This window comes from Convolutriloba macropyga, chromosome 13, assembly GCF_964194025.1.
Source record: "Convolutriloba macropyga chromosome 13, txConMacr16.3, whole genome shotgun sequence".
Lineage (NCBI taxonomy): Eukaryota > Metazoa > Xenacoelomorpha > Acoela > Convolutidae > Convolutriloba > Convolutriloba macropyga.
In genome coordinates, this window is record NC_134480.1 from 19,602,387 (window position 1) to 19,626,057 (window position 23,671).

General features: G+C 35.8%; 1 protein-coding gene across 2 annotated transcripts; it reads left to right on the top strand.

Moving 5' to 3' along the window:
- The first annotated feature begins 1,306 nt into the window (after positions 1-1,306).
- Positions 1,307-22,970, top strand: LOC142351445 (uncharacterized). Of its 2 annotated transcripts, none has more exons than XM_075403456.1 (4): positions 1,307-1,519; positions 2,779-3,384; positions 8,781-9,481; positions 22,683-22,970. In XM_075403456.1, the coding sequence occupies exons 2-4, from the start codon at positions 2,826-2,828 to the stop codon at positions 22,806-22,808; spliced, it is 1,386 nt and encodes a 461-aa protein (XP_075259571.1). In that variant the 5' UTR covers positions 1,307-1,519; positions 2,779-2,825; the 3' UTR covers positions 22,809-22,970. The 2 variants fall into 2 exon arrangements, with proteins under 2 accessions (XP_075259571.1, XP_075259572.1); XM_075403457.1 differs by having other exon boundaries at positions 1,307-1,479.
- The last annotated feature ends 701 nt before the right edge of the window (positions 22,971-23,671 follow it).

Sequence of the window (23,671 nt, forward strand, 5' to 3'; positions counted from 1 at the left end):
CGTAAGGACCCTAATTTATGTTTTCAGCATTATTTTTTCAACTCCAAACATCGTCAGATTACAATTTGCCATAGACGTTAGAAATACTTATAAATATTGGAACATAAATCTCAGTAACTTTAGGGACTAGTGACCTGACACTAGGGTGCTTGCGCCGAGTTCTGCGCGTAAGTCATGAGGGTGTCCAGGATTTTTGTTCAAACATTGTTGGGGCTGGGCCGCTAAGTTACGCCCGAAGAATTAACAGAACATATTTATTGATGCAATTTTATATAGCACGTTCTGACCCACGTAAATTTTTATCAAATAAATCAAAATCAATTTTTTTTGGTAAGTTGGCTCGCATTCTCCCCTTAGCAACGGATTATTTCTTAACCAGGGTTATTTCACAATTTGTATAACACACAATGACTTTATGAAAGTGTATCAAAATTATTTCCGTACTCCAAATACTACTTTAGGTCTTGATCTGTTGGTACCGTTTAATAAATTAAAACATAAAATTCTAGTCCCCTCGATATTTTTGACCAGCACTGGGGCTTAAAAGTCCCCCGAGCAGCTACGATTTGTACTCAAATTACTAAAGGGTGTACTTGGGTGATTTCATCAACCAATAAACATCAACCAGTAATGAAACTTTTCATCCAAAATCGAGTCGTCAAATATTTTTTCTGCATGTTGATTTCTTGCATTTATATCCTGAACAAAAACATATTAGCAACCCATAGATCTTGAGGGAAAAAAATCAATTTTCGATGAGAAATGTCACTAATTTTGAGTTTTTTTTATTAAAACAGTCTGCACCTTTGTCATTTTATTTGCTGTGGATCTTGCTCATTGCAAATTGCGGCAAAATGCATCAAATACTTTCCAAACATCAATGTAATTATATGCAAATATAATCTCAAATTCAGATGTAAGTAAGGTCATTTAACCAATGCCTGTTGCGATAATAGCAGTTAAATAAACTGCCAATGTAATAAATTTTGATGCCCGATCGACACTGGAAAAACGTTTCAGCATTAGACTACGAGTTTGTCACACTCTTTTATCACCACTGTTACTAAGTAACCAGTCATGATAAAAGAGTGGTGATGAACTCGTAGTCTAGTAATGGAAACAGTTTGACAACTTTGTAGTCTATGAAAACAAACATGATCGCAACAAGTGCTGATTAAAAAAAATTACCAAACGGTTGTTATAGCCCTCGAAGTTATCATAACACCTCGGCTTCGCCTCGGAGTATGATAACGTCTCGGTGGCGCTAACAACCGTGTGGTAATATTTGTAGTGTAATGATAAATTATGTACCGATTTCATCTCAAAACTCAAATTATTCTGTTTTTATCGCAATTGTGGTCTAAATGAGAATTTGTCAACTATTGTGATAATTAGATGGTGTAACATTGAGCAGCAGAGATGGCGCAGACAACTTGATCCAGAGCCTGAACAACTGCGACAAAATCTTTTCACTGTTCTGTACGCTTAGCGTGCTCAGAAACCAGCATTGCGGACAAATGTGACGGAGTTTCTTTATTTCGGGGAATATCTGAAATAGTTTTTACCATCTGTCACTGTTTTCCGCACAAGCTTACACGTCTAAGCATATGCTAGAACATAATATTATTCGCCCCAGGGATTTAGTAATTTGACTGGCACGATGCCCGAGGGGGACTAAAACTTTGTTCTAATGTATTCAGAGAAGCAAAGGATACCAAAGCGTTGAATGTACGAAGTGTTCAATTTTGCAGACTAGAGACGAAAATTTTTTTTTTGGATCTATTCTGTTTCGGCCCCCAGTGTTTTTTATGACCCCCCAATTACAAATTAAATGTTGTTATATAGCACGTTACTATGTAAGAAAATAGCACGCGCGCCTGGGGGTCATAAAAAATTTATGCCCAATAAGATGGGGGGGGAGGCGAAACGGAATAGATCCGTATTTTTCTTAAAAATATATAGGATCTTTTCCGTTTGTGCCCCCCAGCTTAGTGGGTGCATATTATTTGCAACCCCCAGACGCACGTGCAATATTTTTACATAATGATTTACTATGTAATGACACGTGCTCTGTTACTGGGGGGAGCATAACGTACTGGGGGGGGGGGCAGAAGCGGAAAAGATCCAATATATACATGAGTTGAATTAAACCAAACGTCTCCGTCTCAGATAGCGAAGCAGCCCATTATTTATAGCGGTTTGGTTCAAGTGTCAAAAGTTAGATTTCTAACGAAGTCTATTTTTTTGGCCTAAACACGGTGTCTTCAAATAGGATATTAAGTTTAGGGCAAAAATTAGAATTTTAGTTCTTTAAGTCTAAGTTCAATCTTTCAAACTGAAATATCTGCCTCGAGAATTTGGCGACGAATGAAATTATAGCCTGGGTTCTCTAACCTTTAAAACATGGTTTTGGATATATTGTCGATTAAATTTAATGAATAAAATTTATAATTTGTACCGTAAAGCACGAATTTGATTTTTACTTTATCAAATTGTCAGGCGCTGACTTACTTTCGACCTTCGTATAGTTTGCACGTTTTGTTCACTCTAGCTATATTTTAGAGGAAAGATATACATCAACTGTTTTTTTTCTGATTGTTTCCTGAAAAGAGCGACAGGATGCGTGATATTTTAACTTTTTTCACATAGGAAATTTGCCTCACTTTTTGTCCAAATCAGATAGTTTGAAAAATTTAACTTTAATCGTTGACGTAAATTTCCCTTCATAGTGGCGAAATCGTTGAAATTTTGCTTGTTCACATTTCTGTTCGTTCACAGCGCAAATCTTTACAGCACCAAATTCGATTTGCGAAAGACGTGAAAAAATGGCTAAAAACGTGATGAGTTTTCAAAAATGTCTACAAGACGCGACTGTATTTGAAAATAAAGACCCAGCTAACAAGTCCCCGGCTCTAGTTGAATACTGGATTGACGAATGCTACAAATGTTACAGCAATGCAGCGCTGGCCGCTACCGATAAACAGCAGAAACAAAAAGCCTTGGCTTTGATCTGGAAGAATTTAGAGCACAAATTCCAATTTATCATTGACAACCCAAGCCGTTACTGCGGTGATATTAGCATATTGTCACTCGAGACAATTTCAAAATACTTTAACTGGGTTACTTATTTGAAGTTACTTACAGAAGATAGCAACGATTTCGACGGATTAGAGGAGAGAATTGATACCATGGTAGCAGATTTCGAAATGTCTTTCGAAAATTTGAGCAAAGATTCGATCTTAAACGCAATGGCTGTCGGTGTACACAACAACACTTGGGAAGCGAAAGCGGCGCTTTATTACAAAATTGGCAGATATTTTTTCTCAAATGGGGTGGTTTATTTGGAAAAGAACGAGGACAGAGCAGCCAAATACAGTTTTGAAGGTAATAAATTTAGTTCTTTGACAATTACTTTCAGATACGAATTGGTAAAATAACAAGACGGCTCATGCAGGGCTCTGCGTAGCACTAAATTTTGCAAAATACCACAACTTTTTCAAAAATTCTCTTTGATCTCAGATTAAAAAGTTCAAATTGCAGCAATTTTTCCCAATCAACATTGATAGAAGCTTTCTTTAATATGAAAACAGAAAAACTCAGAAACTTATTTTGCTATATCTCTGAGAGATGTAAAATCGCATGCATTGTCAAAAGTTTTGCAATATAAAACAACCTTCTAGCCAGTTAAAATTCGGCAAGAGTACACAGTCGAAAAGAAAATTCCTCCTAAACCGATACAGACAGTAATTTGCATGAAAACTTTACAGCGGCCAGTTTACATACCAGAATTAGTCAAGAATAAATTGACTGTTTTCTCTCATCTAATTGTATCTGTTTTAAAGTGTACTCCACTCAATAATTATATACCAATCAGTCTATGTAAAGATTAAGTTCATACTATTTCTCATCAAAAAGTAACCAAATAACCTGAACTCATCAGAATTTAGAGCAGTTAGGATTTGTCTTCACGAAAAAGAATTTCTGCCAAGTTAATTTTAATTAATGTGCAATATTAGGACCCATGTTTAATTTAGTAGTACAGTTTTAATTAAGTAAAAAAATGGCGACGATTACCTGACAAACCGAATTGTGAAAAGTCAAAAGTAATGGACAATTTTCTTGCTGAAGTACTGATCTTATGAATATCATTTAACTCACCCTAGTGAACTCTATAATCCAATGATTCAGTCAATTTTGAGTCAATAATGAACAAGTTTTGTAAAGCTACCAAACATAAGTTGAGAAAATTGTTGCAGTGTTTTAAAAGACAAAAATTATTATGGGTTTTCTCAACTTATGGTTTTTTCTACTCTTCTGTTGAAAAATTCCCAGTAAGAAAATATGAAATTTTTATGGACATATAGAGCCTTTAGTTGGATTAAAAGATTGCTTTCCGCAGGTAAACACAATTTGTGCAGCAATTCAGAGAAAAAATTTCTAGCCTGATTCAAAATATTACCTGTTTGTTGAATGAAAACAAATATTTTTTTTTGCAAAATTTCCGATAAATTGAATTGCTTATCAGACGTGACCATCCAATCGTGCAAAAATGTAATCAGTTTAATCTGATGTCAGGGAATTTTCCAGTTTTATCGTTTTGAGTTTTCATAAGATGATTTTTCTGTAATTAGTTACAATAGAATTACACTCCAAGTTTACATTGTTTTGTGTAAAATTGCGCAACAATTTACAAAAACATTTGATTTTTCATTTTTCCAAATTGCTTTCCAGAGTTGAGATTGTTTCTGACAGCGACAATAAACGATTGATTTCTTGATATTTTTTTATTTGCGAATTTTTTTATTGGCGAAAAAAGTGACTGACTGTAGATCAAAGCAAATTTTTTTTGAAAGATTTGTGATTTATCCAACAAAATACAAACTGGAAAAAAAACACATTTTTCATTTATTCTGCTGACATTATTTTTCCTGTTCCGCCTGCAACGAAAATCTCAAATACGGTCAACGCCGAAAATTTGTAAAGGTAAGCTCAAGGTTTATGGTTTTTTGGTTCTATCTGCGTGTAAATGCCTTATAAATTTTTCATCAATAAGTTTTTGTTCAGCAAAAAAAGTTTTCATTTATCCTTACTCACTTCGAAAAAATTTTTGAATGTTCCTCTTCTGATCGATTAATCAAATGGTTTGAGATATAGAGGTCCTCGTTGGCACTCAAAACAGTTGATTTAGGAGGCCAGAGAAACCACGGAGAACATAAACAAAGTAATGCGAAATTGTTTGTCTTCTGTTTCGTTAGAAAAATGTTTCCTATAGTTTTCTTCTACCTTTTATGTGCCACAATTGTCCATTTGGATACAATTGTCGGCAAAAAAGCAGAAAAATTATTTATAATGTGCAGTATAGTTCTAAAAATGATTTATGATTCATTGAACAAGAAGAAGTTAAATGTATATCTTCGCTCTTTTTGTTAATTTTTTTTCGTTTTGCTTTCTGAGTCGTAAACGTTTTTTGTTTTTTTTTTAATAATTTAGATTCTGTTGCTTAAATGGTTACCAGGAAAACTAAGGGCCTGTAAAAAGTTTTTGAAAATTCTGTCAATTTCAGTTTTTTGTCTTTCTTTTTATCCTTTTTGTCTTTTGAATACTTGCTTTTCAAAACGCTAGTTCTCAAATAATTTTGCATAATTCAATATAACTATAATTAAATGCATGATTAACCTTATCATAACAATTATATTAAATTGTTAATATTAATAAAAATTCCCGTTTAGTTAACACCCTTAATGCTTTTCCTTTTTCCATGTTTTTTTTTAAAAATTATAAACAGTTCCTGTTTCTCAGCCTGTAAAAAAATGTTGTTTTTTTGAAAAGTAGTCTTTAAGAGCTACATTTGTTTATGGGCTAAATGATGGTTCCTTTTCTTCACTTCGATGCGTAAACAAAAAAAGAAAATTTGACTGAAGAACGAAAAGTGGGCCTTGCATATAAATTTCACCGTTTGCAAAAGCCCTGGAACAATTGGTCAATTGGGATTATGATTAGCTTGTTCAACAATTTATGAACTTTTCAACACTTGTTTTCAACATGAACTTGTAGCAAAAGTGTCTGGAGACAACATGGAAACATGTGTTGTAGTGCAATGTGATGCTTGATAGCAATTTGGGGCAATTGAGAATTTAGATTCAGAAATGCAGAATAATATTAAAAGAAAATTGCCCATGAAGCCGGAAAAACGAACCAAAAATTATTCATTTTTGTTGATAATGTTGTACATAAAATGTCAAACGATGAAACAGCCAAAGACGATTTCCTTGAGCAGAAAATCGAAAATCTAAGTAATCTTTTTGCGTCAGTAGGTTCTTAACGGCCAAAGTCATTTCAATCAACAAAACAAACTGAAAGTGCGACACAATTAAATTCAACGTTTTTTAAACTAAAATTGAAGAGAACAATTTCCTTGCGGCAATTGCAAAAGGAAAAGAAAATACAGCACAGATTGCATTACTTTTTGTTATGTTTCTTCTGAATCCGTATTGAAAACTAGGATCTATTCTGTTGCCTACCACTTAGTGGGAATGTACGTTTTATGACCCTTGACGCACCAGCAATTTTTTACATAGTAACGTGCTAAATAACAACACGAGTTTGTAACTGGGGGTCAACAAAAGCGCTGGGGGCCAAAACAGAAGAGATCCGGGAACTTTCTCACCAGTTCTGACCTTGATATTTAACCAATGTTTCAAGAGAAGAATTTTTCCGATGGTATTGAAAATTGCGTCAATAAAGCCAGTTCAATAATTTGGCGACATAAATAATCCTGAGAAATACAGCCCTATATCACCTCTACCAATTTTTGGGAACATTTTCTAATCCTTTTCTTTTGATAGACTAATGAAATGTTTTTAAAAAACAAGATGCTAAAAAATAATCAAATTCGATATGTTCAAATCATAACACTGCAAACGCCATTGTTGTTTAGTTAGAAGTTATTAGATTGAATAAAAACAGAAGGATCTAGCAACATCAAAATAATGCTCGTAGACCTAACGAAAACATTGGACACATTTGAACACTGCATCCTTTTACAGAAATGTGCAAACTTTGGTTTGAGGGCCAAACTAATAAGTTTAATCAAGTTCTAACACGACAGAAGTTGTTTTAAAAAAAAAAACAAAATTTTGCAAATAAAAAAAAATGGAACCTCAAGCTTCCAATCCCTGCTCCGCTGCTACTCCTTCCGTATCTAAATGACACCTTGTGTAACTTTGGAGTACAAATGAAAATATCTATGTTAATGTTGCAGCTATAAAAACAAAAAGTACAAAAACAACCGCAAACAAAAGCGGCTAACGGGCTTTAAGTAATGTTACACATTGGTTATATCAAAGTAAGCTAACATTGAAAATAAAAACAATGAGGACTATGAGCATAGAAAAAAAGAGTGGAGTGCAACGAACAGCTTTTTAATGAAATACGAAGCAGTGGAAAACGCGAACAATTCTAAATACTTACGTGTCATTGCTGAGCACCAGCTATATTGCAAGTAGCACAGTTCATTTTGTCAAAAAAACTAAATCAGTTCACTGCTGTGTTCTACCGCTTCTAAGAATATGGCAGAGGAACAAAGTTAGCGCAGCCGGTAATTCAATATGGTGTCTTAGCTGATGGAGGTACAACCAAAAGTATTTTACAGTTTATTGACAAGATAAACAGATGACTTAAGATCATGTTCTTTGAGAAAACTTGATTTTAGTTCGAACTCACGCAAAGAGGTTGACGTCTACAACAGTCAAAAACTTAACATCTAGGAGTTGACGAAAAAAATGAAAGTACCGAGAATTGACTGAAAAATTGAACGCCTACAAGAGTATATTATTAGTAACGGTTTAGAGAACATTGCTGGAAAAAGACTGGCAAACAAACATCTTATTATTCATTTCCTTGAAGTCAGCAAAAACCCAATCACAGTCAGGTTAAGGAAATAATTCTACTGCTTTTTAACTTTGCATTGCAAATCCATTGAAAATGTTTAAAAAATGAATAGTAGACTATTTTACTCTGGGCCTTCTGAAAAATTACATCATTGGTTTTCTAGACAGAGGAAAATCCATCTTTGTTTAACCGGGCTTCATAGCTTTTAAAACTGCTGTTTTTGTCTTTGGTAATTGCGTATTGGCATCCCATATATAACATTCCCTGTCCGGTGAATAAGAATGAGCACTACGATTTTTAATCCTCCCAACTTAGGCATCTGAGAACAATCTTCAGGGGTCAATGAACTCCTAACAGAATGCAATAAAAGTACTAAATTGACTATTATCTTTTCAAACTTTCTTAGTAATCTCTGGTAATATGCAGACTCGTTAACATTTTATATTATAAATGAAAACATTTTTTTTACTCTTCTTTGTTTGCAAAAAAAAACATTTTCTTGCTGCAAGATCTTTCTATGGTTGGCATTGATTTCCGGAAAAACCGGGTTACAAGGACCCAAATATGACCATGTTTTAGTTCTTTGTTGGTATACATTTGTCGAACTCGAGTGTTCATTTGTTCATTACGTGACTCTGATAAAGGCACTGAGAAGGTCTCAGTAATCGAGAACAACCCAACGGTTTGAGATGCAAGCCAGAATTTTGACGTGAGCTTAAGAAAATTCACGTAACCTCGCTTGAAACAGGATCTTGGAAAATTGAAATCTGGCATTTTAAAATCTGGCACAGAAGAGATGTGTCCTCTTATTGCTCGCACATGCGTGTTATCCCCCACTCCAACCCTTGCAAAGACCATTAATTATTAATGTGATGTTGAATTTTTTTAAGAGATCCGCAGACCAATCGAAAGCTTCAGAAAGATATTCAGAGAATCGAAGAGCATGAACTCCCTGAGCGAGTCTGTCAAGGAATACTTAGAGGACTTAGATGACGAAATTGAAATTTTGGAAGAAGAAACTTTCATCGAAATGACTCAGACAGTTGGGCGAATGGCGCTGAAAATTGCTGATGAAGAACATCGAAAAGTGATGCTCGAAACTGAAGAATTGGACTTCGATAAAGTTTACGATGTGTACGATTTGTATCACTTTGCTTGGACCCAAGTCAGAGAAAAGGACATAGAACTTGAAGCACTGCTAATGAGCAGAATGGGAACATATCAATACAAAGTTCTTAAACTTCAGAATAGCAAATTCAAAGCAAGAGAGTATTTGAAGAAAAGTATAGAACTTGGACTGTCTTTGAGTCCCAGAAACGTGACGTTTCATGACTGGTACAAAGATGCTGAAAATAATTTACGTGAGCTGCAAAAAGACACTCTTCAAAGCGAGTATGAGAAGATTGAAGCGGAAAAGAAAAAATTCGAGAAAGAGTTGAAAGAGGTCAAAGCTTTTCTGGATAGTTGCAGGGGCAATGTAGCATTGCAGTTGAAAACGGAGGTTTTAAAGATTGTCGATAAGTATCCACCTAAGGTTCCGGCATTCAAACTAGAAAATCTCATGAACGCCGATGGAGACGCCAAGAAAAAGGTTAAATAAACAGCAAATCAAACGTAGGATATTTAATACCCGTATTTTGACCTGCTTTTAAGTTATATAGTTTTATAACATCTGTTAAGAGGTAACGTCAAGACAGTTGGCTTCATTGACTGTCCAAATTAACTATTGAAACGGTTAAATGAAAACCGAGAAGCCCAGCCGGTTCGCTGCAAATTAAACTTGTCACTGATTTATTGAGCAGGCATTGATCTCTAACAACAAGAAGCAGAAGTGCATATTTTTACTCAAACTCTGAAAAATGATCATCAACAATTAAGTAGCTCTTTAAATCAAAATCGATATTTTGAAATGAAAACAAAAGAACTTTCCAGAAAAGCTAACTATATAGGTTTTTAATAGCCGCCGTCCGCCTCTCAATCGGCTATGATTTAGACGCTATCCTTTTTTTCTATTTCAAACAATTTGAATTGTATTAGGGCGCTGTCTTTTTCATTACGACTCGAAGAGGAGTATTGGAGAAGTCCTTTTTTTAAATCAATTTAGTTGGAATGAATTTCAAAGCAGGAAATGAAATGCGTGAAAAATGTTGGAGTGATTTTGATCCTGAACAGTGGAGCGAAAAGAGAGTGATTTTTTGTTCATTCTGCTGTTCTCGAGGGAACGAGAAATTGTGGTGTGAAAAAAAATTTCTGTAAGCCAGCGAAATTTTGAGTTCAAGTGCGTGTTTTTAAAACTGTGTTTTGTGTATTTTTTGGTTTCGATTTTTTATGATATTGTAAAATTTTTGGGATTGTTTTGATAGTGGTTTGTAGGTTTCTGGTCAATTTTATACCATTTTGCAGGTTTTTCATCAATTTTCATGAATTTTAAATGAATTTTAAAAATTGTTTGCGTTTTGTTTTGTTATACTGCTTTGTACGGGCTTTGAATAGATGTATATTAATTATAAAGACTTTAGATACCAAGTAAATAGAGTTTCAATGGTATTAAACGATTTTTTTGTGAGGAAAAATGAGAATGAAATAACAAATTCTTAATAATTTCTCTTAATTTTTTTGCTGTGTTTCGTTTTGTTTCTAATCTCAGAAAAGTGTTTTAGCCTGTTTTGCTTGCCTATTCTTTTGAAAGTTTTTCAAATTTCTATTTGCTCCAATTAACGTTTTCTTTTGGCTCTATGAGCTCTCGTTAATTCAAAAAAGCATAACTTTTCTTTAAGACTTTGTTTCAAATTGTTTTCATATGTTTTTTTGTTTTTTTCATTTTTTTCAGCATTTGGGGATGCCTATAGCCCTAACTAGTTGTTTTTGATGCATGTTGATGGTTTTAATTTTATTTTTAGGGCAATTTGTTAAAGATAGTTGAGTAATTTTTAAGAAGATTTCAGCGAGTTTTAGTGTTTTTTTTGCTTATATTTGCACAAATCTTTTTATTGTATAGATTTTGCTACTCTTTAGAGTTCTAGATTTTAATCAGAACTGTTTTAGAAGTGTTGTTAAAGTTTTTTGTGCATTTTCAAATGACAGATATTTTAAGTTTCTAACTTTTTTCCATTTTTTCGTTATTCGTTTTTACTTTTATAAATCGACAAAGCTTTGGATTTGTAGACGCTTGACCAAAAGTAGTATTAGAAGTTTTTTAAAATAATGATTTGAATTCAAAATATTGGCAGCCGAGCAATAAGTTGTGGCTAAATTTCCTTCAATTTTACAGAATTTTATTAGTTTTGTTCTTCATTTCCTTTCTCTTATCTCCGGTTTCTCTACTCTAAAATTTGTCTTGGTCTTTTCTCACCATTGGCAGAGGTTCAACGAAATAAAACTAAACGTATTGCATGGGTTTTCGCAATTTTTTTTAAATCTTGGAACTCAATGTGAAGTTTTCATCACATGCTTTATTGTCTTCACGGGTCAGATACTTATTCATTCTTTTTCATTTTCATGTTTTAAAGTAATTACTGATTTTCAGTAGGATAAACATTATGTTAGTTATTGTGGTTATTTAGTAGACTAATTTTATGTTAGTTAGGGGGGTTAATTTTTTTCCTTCGAGTTGTTTCCAGAATTTATCCGGCTAGGTTTTTTTTTTTAACATCTTTTTTTTCTCCGTAGGATCTGTTCTTCCATTTCCATAATTTTTGAAAAGAAATTCGAGTGTTGATTTTGTTCACGCCGAAAAAGAAGTGGAGCAAAAAAAGCGAGTGGTTTTGATTTTTGAATTTCTGTCAATCTAATTTTAAAGTAGAGTGAGAAAACAGTGTTTGACAGAAATTGGCTTGCTCGCTAGTGGTTTTTTTGTTCTTATGCGGCAATTTCAATTTGATTTCATGTTTTTTTTTCATATTTTTGGATCGGTTTTTTCTAAATGGTTTTCCCAATCCATTCATATCTTACTCCACTCCTTGTTTTCTGTTTGAGCCAAAATTCTATTTCTCGCTAGCTGTCTTCTTTTGTCCACATGCGGCATTTTGACACTGATCTTCAGATTTTTTTGAAGTTTTTTTCTGATTTTTTAAATTGCTTTTCCCAATTAACTCAGTCCGTTCGAGGTCTAGTTTTTCGTTTACTCAATGATAAATTTTTGAATTGTACGTCAGGACTTGTCCTGCTATGTTTCTCTTAATTCGCTTTACCTTTTGATCGCGTTTTTCGTTATACGTAAGCCATGATTTTGGCGTTTGACTTCTGGCTTACTTCATTCATTGTTTCAATTAAATGGACTTTTATTTTTTCAAAGCAGTGAACTACGCAATGTAGTAAAAACGGTTGATGTCAAAAGAGCAAAATCATAAGAAACGGACAACAGACAAAGTCCGGTCGTTCAGTCATAGTGCATTGGGTAATCAAAGTTCACTAGAGCGATTGCTAGCTGATACTAGTATTAAGCTTAACAACCTCCATTGTAGAAGTTGAGTTAAGTATTAGTTTAGAATCCAACGGAAACTGCACACTGAATTAGAACAATTTTCGAAACTTAAGAAAATGTTTTGTCAATTTCTTCGTTTTTGGTCCCGATGTTCCGGGAATCCTGATGTGCGTCTAGTCCGTCAATTCCGGCAATCTGAGTGCTTTGTTTTTTAATAGCTGCCGTCAGCATCCTGAAAGACTATTAATTAGGCGATCTCCTTTTTACGACTCGAGGAGGAGCTTTAGTTTTCTTATGTATTTTTTTAAACAAGAATTACAAAGTTTAAACGCCATTTTGACCTGAAAGCAAAAGTGAGCAAAATTGCATTGTGAATTAATGTTTTCTGAGCAAGAGAAGTTATATGATAATGTGCTGCGTTGAGTGAATGACTTTTTGACCTTGGAAAGTGATTTTAGCGCATATAGATGACAGTTTTTAGCAGTGTTTTCGTCTATTTGGCAAATTTTATGTTGCAAATGTTTTTTTTGTAGATATAAATTTTCATTTTCTCTGCATGAAAATGTAACTCTCAGAAATTGATTCCAAAATGTATTTGAGTGCCTAATAAAGTGTTTCAAGCGCGACATTTATTCACAATTCTCAGTTCTAAGTAAATTTTTTGGCTTTTTTCCATCCATTTCGTCATTTTTAGAGCTCTGAGCGGACTTTTTTTTATTCCACATAGTAAATATGGCAATGCCTTTTTGATAATTAATCAATTGGGTGCCTCTTATGACGTGAAATTTTTTTCATTTTTAAAAGTGTACCCAAACTAATCCGGTTTCGGCGGTTTTTCTCCCATTTTCCCCAGTTTTGTTGTATTTTGTAGTTTACTTTTAAATCTTTTTAAATTTCTTCATCTGCACCGTCAGAATTAATTGTTTCGATCTATTATTAATTGAAGTAGTTTTTGGTAATAAGCATTTGAAATTAAGTAAAAAAAAATTGGCCATTTTTTTCAATTTGTTTGTTTCGAACTTGAACAGTTTATAAATTTTACTGAGAGAGGAAGATGGTTAGGCAACTTTTTGAATCTCGATTGCTCAAAAATGAAAAATCCAAGTTAATTTTGCTAAATGGTTTTCAGTTTGAATTTTAACTAGAATTTGCTTTTTGATTTTTGAAAAAAAATGCGGACCATTTTTTAAATCTTTTTACAATCTCTGTCTGTTCCACACTGTAGCATGTATCTGTCCAACAATCTCCCAATGTTTATATTTTTATCGGTTTTGATTTTTCAGTGAATAATTTGATTTGAACTAACAATTTTAGTCTTGATTTTAAAAAATTTTTCATTAAGAGTTTTTCATTTCTTTTAATGATTTGAAATACATTATAGCACTGAGTTTCTGCTAGATTCACTGTTAAAATTTTTGGTTGACAGTTTTTTTTTGGGATTATTAGTAGGGTTAGATTTTGGTAATATAAGTTTTTCTAGTTTTGAATATTGATCGTTCTTAAAAGCCTTTTTCATGATTAATTTCTGACTTGATAATTTTATTGGTCATTGTTTAGTTTCATCATCGTTCCTTGGGATTTTTAAAGACAACTACAAATTAGGATTTATTTAGTTATTAAGCTATTACCATTTGTGGTATAAATTATTGTTTTCAATGAGAAAAATTACGGACGTTGATATATATGTAATACTTTTTTTGCAGCTTTAAATTTTTCCTCGAATTAGAAAAATTTAACAGCATAACATAGCTTGTACTTTGCCGTTTGAACAGTTTGATGTTTCCAATTCCGTAAAACGATTTTCGTAGTAATTTTTGCTGGCATTAAATGCAGGAGTAATGGACTTCGTGGTTTTTTCATTTTTAAATTTTGACCGAATTATTTAGTTTTAGTAGTCACTTTAGTAAGTACCAGTTGATTTTAAAAGTTTTTTTTTCAGAGAGAAGACGACTCTTTGATTCGTTTTCGGAAATCTTCCGGCTATTTTTTGAATTTGTTTTACCTTATGATCCCCTTTTTCGTTTTACATAAATCATGATTTTCGTGTTTGACTTCTGGCTTACTTCACTCACTTTTTCAACTGATTCGATTTTTATTTTTTTTCAAGCATTGAAATATGCAATATAGTGAAAACGGTCAAAGTCGAATGAGCAAAATCAAAAGAGAAGGGATAAACCGATAAAGCCACCGAATTATGTTATCGAAGTTCATTAGAGTGTTTGCTAACTAATATCGGTATTAAGCTTATTAGCTTTCAGTTGAGAATCTGAATGATTTATTAATTCAGAATTTTACTGAAACTGCACGCCAAATTAGAAGATTTTTAGACACTTAGAAAAATTCAGAAAAAATTAGTCAATTTGTCTCTTTTTTTTCTGTTTCAATCTCGATGTGCATCAAGCGCGTCAGCGGCGGCTATTTTCCGGCAATCTGCTGGCTCTGTTATTCAATATTTTTGCTTGATCTGTTATGAGTGACTTTTACGCCTTTGAATTGTTGTGCTGTGAGTGATCTAATTTTTCTCATTTACAATTTTAAGCAGGTGGAAAAAATTTTAGGCAGTTGAATGCTAAAAATTAAATGAAAATTGTCCGAATTTTAAATTTTATTGGTTATATATAATAGCCTCTGATGGCGTCATTTGAATTTCCTAAGTGAACTGCTGTCACTCTCCTCCTATCTACTAACTACCTCCTTCCTCCTCCCACTACTGAAGCAGGCTGCAATATATTAGAGCTCCCACCAATCGCTTGAGCAATTCGACGTTAGCCGGTCATGTTCGAAGTTTAAAGGCCGCTCTCATCTTCTCAGCCGGCCATTTTGTGCTCCTGTTTTTGTTCCATGGCAAATAAAACGTCATTTTACTTTATATCTTTACATTGCTCAAAGTGCTTTCAATCAACAGTTACTCAGTAGAGCGATCTAAATTGAGTCATGCCCATATCGAAAAATGGGATGTTTTCCGTTTGTGCCCCCAGTGCATTATGGCCCCCCAATTACAGAGCACGTGCTATTTCTATTACATAGCAAACCATTATGTCCAAATATGTTACGTGCGTCGGGGGTCGCAAATAATATGCACCCATTAAGCTGGAGGGGGGGTGAACAATAGTAAAAGATCCGAAAAAAATGAAATCAAGAACAGAAACGGGATAAACTCCATGAAGCCCAATTTGAGCCCTATTTGAGCTTTGGGTTCTTTTCCGTTTGTGCCCCCGCAACTTAGTGCGTGCATCTTGTTTACAACCCCCAGACGCACGTGCCATATCTTTAAATGGTGATGTACCATGTAATTGCAACTACTCTGTAACTGGGGTGCATACCGTACTGGGGGGCAAATGGAAAAGATCTGAGCTTTGTTTTATAAGTCTTAGTTGCCATCTCTAAAGCTATCTGTTATTGATACTAGCCGCCGAATCCTCTCATTAGAAAATGGGTTTATGCCAAACAACAAAATGACATCGAAATTGTTTGTATTTTAAAAATTGTTTTATACTAAAATCAATTTTCTCTCTTTTTCTGTGTTTTTATCAGTCCTGATCGGGGTTATGGAATCAACGGCGGACATTTTACGACTCCGCAAACTGAACATAATTTTTTTACCTGCTGGTTTTTTTCTTTTGTTGCCCCTCCCCCTGATCGATTTGCTCCTGTTCATTTGAAATTGAACTTAATGGTACAATTTTGCAGATGAGTGAAAGTGTTGCGGTAAACAACCTTTTGACATTCATATTCCGAGAGCTTCAAAACTTCAATTCAAGATGACTTCTTCAACAAATGCAACAATAAATTACCACGTGATTTGAACTAAGAAATCATAATTTCATCTGATTTTATCACGAACACTTGTTTCCTTTTGAGCTTGAGTTCTTCTTAAGCATAAAGCATTTAAGTCTTTAAAGCGTTTAAAGCAAGTCTAATTAACAAAAATAAGTGTTGTGAAGAGGAACAGAGAATTTTCAAATGTGATAAGTTCAAAGGTTTAGGTGTCAAGGAGCGAGCCCAGCTGATCAAAGTCAAAGGACTTTGTTTCAATTGTCTACGACCAGGACACCGAGCAGAGAGTTGCAATTGTTCTTCGTGCCGCCAATGTGGACAAAAGCACCACACGTTGTTGCATCGAGAAGAAGCGCATCAAGTCAATCAATTGAAAAAATTGTTTGGAAACAGCCGCAAAGCCAACGCAAGGGAACAGGAGAAGGTTACATCTGGAGCTTCAAGCAGTAATGCAGAATAAATAACTATCGATCAAAAGATAACAGCAGCCCTCACCCATGACGACAAGACACAGGAAATTTTTCTTCAGACAGCAATTGTTCCAGTTAATGTCCAAGGAGAAATAGTATATCTGCGAGGAATTCTTGACTCTGCATCTCAAAATAATCTTGTAACTGAAGCTGCAGTACAAAGAGTTCAGCTAAAGAGAAAGAGGAACAATACTCGTGTTTTTGGACTCGGAGGAAATGAAGTCTCAACTAATCGTCGACCTTTGCCTTCAACCAAAAAACAAAGCACCAATTATCATTGACGCGTCAGTTTTAACGAAAACGACAAACGATTTACCTTCTCGGTACATCAACACAGACAATTGGGAGACAGTAAAGGAACTACAGTTGGCTGATCCCGACTTTAACAAGCCCGCCCAAATTGATCTAGTCATTGGAGCTGGATACTACGAGGACTTGATGGTTGGGAACAACAGACTGAAAGAACCAAACATCCCCGTTACTTATCGGCTCTCAGTATTCGCTTGGTTAATAATTGGACGCGAAAACGAGCAAACTTCCAATTCTTCCAGTTTGGAAACCTACTTGTGTCATCAATTGAAGACAGATTGCAGCGTTTTTGGGAAATCGAGGAAGTGCTTGCAACTAAACATCTGACCGACGAAGAAAGAAGATGTGAAGAACACTTCAAGTCAACCCCACGAAGAAGCCCTGAAGGAAGGTTCATTGTAAAACTGCCGTTAAAGAACGAAATTGGAGAACTGGGGGATTCCCAGCAGCAAGCACGACGAAGACTTAGAAGTCTCCTTCATAGACTTCAAAAACAGCCTGATCTGTACAGAAGATACAACGAGTTCATCAATGAGTTCATTAAACTAGGACATATGGAAGAAGTATCAGCAAAGGAGATGCTACTGCCAATAGAGAAAAGCTATTATCTCAGCCATCACTGTGTGTTCAAAGACTCAACTACAACTACGAAGCTGCGTGTAGTCTTTGATGGTTCAGCAAAGACTACCAGTGGAATTTCTTTGAACGACAGACTGATGGTGGGACCCAAGATCCAGAAAGAGCTATTCAACATCCTGATTTGTTTCCGTATGTATCCTGTAAACCTTTCAGCAGACATTGCAAAAATGTACAGACAAGTGCAACTGGATACCGAAGATAAGGACTATCATCGACTACTTTGGAGGGAACCGAACTCAACAGATAAAAAGCCATTTAGGATGACACGTGTCACGTACGGAATAGCATCATCAGCGTTCCATTCTATTCGCCCATTACAGGTTTTAGCGGAAGATGTTACTGACAGAAATGTACAGCTAGCACCCGATCTGGAAAGTGCAATGAAACTGCAGGACTCAATCATAGCAGTTCTTTCAAAGGCAGGGTTTGAGATTCGCAAGTGGACTTCAAGTAACCCAGAAGTTGTTGAAAGACTACCTGCAAACTTTCGAGAAACTAACGACGAGATGACAATTAAAAGCGACGACTACAGTATAAAAACTTTAGGCGTGAAGTGGAACCCAAATCCAGACCACTTCAGTTTCACAGCAAAACTAGGCGAAAAGACACCATCTACAAAACGCGAAATACTGTCAGAAGTTACACGGCTCTTTGATCCGTTGGGATGGTTTTCACCTACAACAATTCAGTTCAAATCTTTTGTGCAACTGCTTTGGATGGACCGACTTGGATGGGACGAGGCTTTGTCGAAATGCCTTCAGCAACAGTACAGCCGACTCAGATTTCAACTGAAGGAATTGGAAACTATTACACTGCCCAGAAAGGTATTTTCAATCTCGCCAGCATCATCGGACATTGAACTTCATGTCTTCTGTGATGCATTAACTACAGTCTACGCCGCAGTTGTGTATATACGACAATCTTTCGACGGAACAGTTCACACAAGGATGTTGACAGTAAAGACCAGAGTTGCACCAATAAGGAGTTTGTGCGTTCCCCGGTCGGAACTTTGTGCAGCACTTCTTGAAGCAAATTTGGTGGAAGCGGTATCATCATCTTTGAACGATCAACTATTCCCGACACCAAAAGTGTACGCTTGGACAGATTCAACGGTAACACTGGCTTGGCTGCAAGACTTTCCAAGAAAGTGGAAAACATTCGTTGCCAACCGTGTTGCAAAAATTCAGAAACTCATTCCATCCAGCAATTGGAATTTCGTGCCGACGGAGGAGAATCCTGCTGATTGCATATCACGAGGAATCTCAGCCGTAAACCTAGCCAAACACAGCCTTTGGTTGAAAGGACCCAGCTGGATAGAAAAAAGCGAAGATTATTGGCCGAAGTCGGAATCAATTGCGGAACATCAGCATGCAGTGAACACCGAAGTGCAAGGAGAAACACTGAAGCAAACAACAATGGTTGTTACTCAGGAGAACACCTCAATAGTTCTGCTAATTTATCGAACATCCTCGTTTGGAAAACTGGTTCGAATTTTTTGTTATGTCAAGAAATTCATTCAGAAGGCCAAACAAAAAAGCCAGAAAAACATTTTCAGCAGAACAGATCCAACAAAATCCCATACCAAATGCTACTCACAGAAGAGGAACCTATCATCAAAAAGATGTCAACAGAAAAAGTCGGAAGCTGTAATATCATCTGAATTTCAGTCACTTCAACTCAGGTCTTCAGATCTTTACTTTGAACGGATTGCCATATAAAGCCTGATTCAAAAACTTTACTTGCAAGAGTTTGATGCCATTGTTAGTCAATCATCTTCATCAATGACAGAAGGGAAAGGTAACAACATTTCGGAGAATGTGTATTGTCATAAACCCCTTGGTAAGGTTGCGGTAGGTAAAGTTGGTGAGGTTGAGGTAGGTAAGGTTGAGGTTGGTAAGGTTAAGGAAGGTAAGGTTGGTCAAGGTGAGGTAAGTAAGGTTGGTAAGGTTGAGATAAGTAAGGCTGGTAAGGTTGAGGTAGGCAAGATTGGTAAGGTTCAGGTAGGTAAGCTTTGTACAGCTCAATTAGGTATTTTAGATAAACCAACAAGATTCAACGATTTGGAGCAACATGTAGGTACAAGTGAAGAAGAATTAATCAACAATACCACAAAACAAAAAAAAATAGTTTTTGCCAAAAAGAGGACGACTTTTCAAACTTTCTCCCTTCTACGACCCAGACAATAAAGTTGGTCGCGTGGGCGGACGACTAGCAAATTCGCCATACAACATAGACAAGAAGTTTCCTATCCTTATTCCCAAAGATTCTCCAATCACAGTGCTTCTGATTCGGGAAGCTCATACAAGGAACTTACATGGAGGCCCACAGTTAACATTGTTTTATCTTCGACAAACAATTTGGATACCCGGAGGACTATCAGCTGTTAAAAAAATTATTTACAACTGCAAGCCCTGCATTCGCCACGTCGCCAGGATTCTTCAGCCTAAAATGGGAGATCTGCCAAAAGAACGTGTTGTTTCATCATTTGCTTTCACCCACACTGGTTTGGACTACTGTGGACCTCTCAGCACAAAAGACAGCAGCGGAAAATTGCAGAAAACGTATGTTGCCCTTTTTGTATGTTTCAGCACAAAGGCCGTCCATATGGAAACAGTGACAACGTTGACCAAAGAGGACTGTCTGGACGCCATAAAGCGTTTTACAGCACGACGTGGACTGCCCGAAAAAATATTGATAGTGACAACTCAAGGACTTTCATTGGAACTCGGGTAGAAATTGAATTTCGTAAATTATTAATGGACAGAGAATTCAAGGAACTGGTAGATGCCTTCACTACAAGACATCAGATAAACTGGTTGACAATTCCTCCACGGACGCCTCATTTCGGAGGTCTCTGGGAAGCCGCAATAAAATCCATGAAGAGACATTTTTACAGGACTGTGGGGACAACAAAGATGTCTTTTGAGAATTTCACAACCTTGATCACTCAAATTGAGGCCATCCTCAATTCTCGCCCGCTGATAGCCACCTCTAGCGATGCCAATGACCCTTCAGCACTAACACCCGCTCACTTTCTCATTGGACGCCCACTAACAGGTTTGCCGGAGCCATCTCAAGAAGACAACAGGACACTAAGCAGACGGTTCAAAAGCATCAACAACATTGTCAGACAATTTTGGAAAAAGTGGTCCGTGGACTACTTGACAACACCTCAACATCGTCAACATCGACCACAATGGCACGATAACAAGCAAAAGCACGCCGTCAATGATATTGTTATCATCAAGGAAGACAACACGCCTGCAATGATATGGCCACTGGTAAGGATTACAAAAATATTCGACGGAAATGACAAGATAGTACGAGTAGTCCAAGTTAAAACTCAAACAGGACTCTACATAAGACCAGTAAGCCGACTTGTAACATTGGAGAAGGAAAAACCGGATGACTCAATGGATGTACCATTGGAGAAGGAAGACATGTACCATTGGAGAAGGAAGACAGCGGATAACTCAATGGATGAGGATTGACAAGTCAGCAGCACAGCCCATTTCGTAAAGACCGGAAGATAAGCGTTCCGTAGACAATGAGCAATCAATATTCAAGTCAAAAACACCAGCAATCAATATTTTGAAGCCTGTATTGCTTATCTTTAATCATTCACCTGCATGATAGCAATGATGACTATGATGACCACAATGATGATGATCATAATGACCACGAGGATGATGATGACGACAACGACAAAGACGACGATGACGACTACAACGACAAAGATGACAACAAGGCAAACAACAATCAATTTTCAGAAAACAATTTCCTCGTCAAAAATTTTCTGTGAAGTGTCTTGTGTCAAAAGGTCTCAGGTGACTTCAATATTACTTTTCAATTGAACTCGTTCAAGGAGGCCGGGTTATGTTGCGGTAAACAACCTTTTGACCTTCATATTCTGAGAGCTTCAAAACTTCAATTCAAGATGACTTCTTCAACAAATGCAACAATAAATTACCACGTGATTTGAACTAAGAAATCATAATTTCATCTGATTTTATCACGAACACTTGTTTCCTTTTGAGCTTGAGTTCTTCTTAAGCATAAAGCATTTAAGTCTTTAAAGCGTTTAAAGCAAGTCTAATTAACAAAAATAAGTGTTGCGACGCAACAGAAAGAAAAAATTTCTTTTCTAACTAAGTCTTTGTTTTTATGGACACTAAGTTTAGGTAAAATACATAGATTTTTTTGTTTATTTTCAAGTCCAATCTTTAAAACTGAGCTCTCTGACTCAAACTTTTAGTAAATTGTGAAATTGTATCCTTGGTTGTCTAATGCTTATTGGAATGCATACTACCCCATGTATCCTCTCATTAACGAATAGTGGTAACTCTAACTATGACTTGAATTAAAGTTCGCACTTTAAAACTGTTTTTAAAACGTCAAAACTTCAATTTTTATTCTTTTTTGTTTTTTTTTTCAATCCCAATGGGGTTATGGGAATCAACGGCGGCTGATTTTTGACAATCTGCAGGATATATTTATAATTGCTGAAAAACTAAATACTTACGATGTGAAGCCCAAAACCGGTGTATGTTTTAGTTTGCTCAATGAAAAACACTCAGCTAAATGTTTAAAGTGTCACACTTATGGGGCAATCGTTAAGAAACATCATATCGCAGTACATTATAGATCTTTTTAAAACCACATTCTAACTGGACTGAAAAGTGTTCTCGAGTTTTAAAAACCGCGCTGATCCAGAAGCTTTTATTGAGAGTTTTAATACGTCTGAGATAAGTTTGTATTACGTTTTCATGTTTTAATAAATAGTTGGGCATAAGCTGGAATTTTTTGTGCTAACGCACATCGACTATTATCGTTTTTGAGCTTAGAATTCGCTGCCTTCAACTTTTGAAAATGCACCAATAATTGCAGAATGTTTGCAGCGATCCTTTTTGTATTCATATAAATTTTTCAATTGCTTTTAAACGAAATTATTCAATTCCACCTCGAACCCACCCCCCTTCAAACCTCCCAACCTCCCTAATGCGCCCCCTGGTGTTCGCCTTCCTAAGTCCAAGCTGGCTGGTATCAGAGTCAACTTCTCGCCGGTCGCTTGAGAGCAGTTCACCCAACATTATTCGGTTAAGTTAGTATCAATTTCTGGCCAGTTAAGCAGAGTTTCCTGTAAGGAAATAATTGGACGAGTTATTTATTTTCAGTTGCTGCTGAAAGTGATTCCTGGATATCATCCCGATAAGCAACCAGTTGAGGACAGACAGTGGTACTTTACTTGTGACCTCATATCAAAGTTTCTAAACGAAATCTTCAACCAGTTGAAGGGATGATTTCAGGTCGAGGCCTTTCAGATGATCAACTATTTAGATGTCAATCGTTCTTTTGTTTGCATGATGATTTGAAAAACTGCAGTGCTAAGTCGGTTATAGTTACGGCATTGTTAGATGTTATCCATTCTTAAAAAGTTCCATTAAATTATAATTAATTTTGACTTCTAACAACAAATAGTCTAATTCGCGAACAGTTCGAGATAAGTTTTTCAGAACAGTTCGAGAGGGAAAAATGATGTTTACTGCACAAAACGGCTCAGGCTCTAGCTAAGGGCATTAACCCAGTGACGTACGGTACGGCAACTGTATACGCCAACTGAAAGTTACTTAGCTATTTCCTTGCTGTTCAACATAGAAAGTGCGGGTGCTACTAGCGAGCAAATCGCTCAAAGGGTGAAATAGAATAGATCCTACAAAATTTAAGAGTCGTCTTTGTAAAGGCACGGAGGAAGTCACAAATTCTTTGCATTATGCAAGCAAAGTATCATCAATTGAAGTTTGTAGCAATTATATTAGTCCTGTGGCTTTTTTACACGATTTTTCCCTTGAGTTTTTTTTTCGTCTGACCCCTTTGACTATTCGTCCTCAAAAACGGGATAAACAGGAAACGGCCGGAGCTCTCTTCGATCTTTTTGGTATACTAGACTCTAAGTATGCCAAAAGGGCCATAATTGACTCGCCAGAATTGACTTACCAGACCATCTTGAAAATTTTGAATTGTATTGGTGCTGTCTTTTTTTGTAAGATGATTTCACACACTTTTTCATAATTTTGCGTTTTTGAAAAGGAACAAACAATTAAGGCTCGGCTGGCAATAATTTGCAAAAAGAGGACCTCAACTGGTTCTGGCAGCTCCTTAGGTT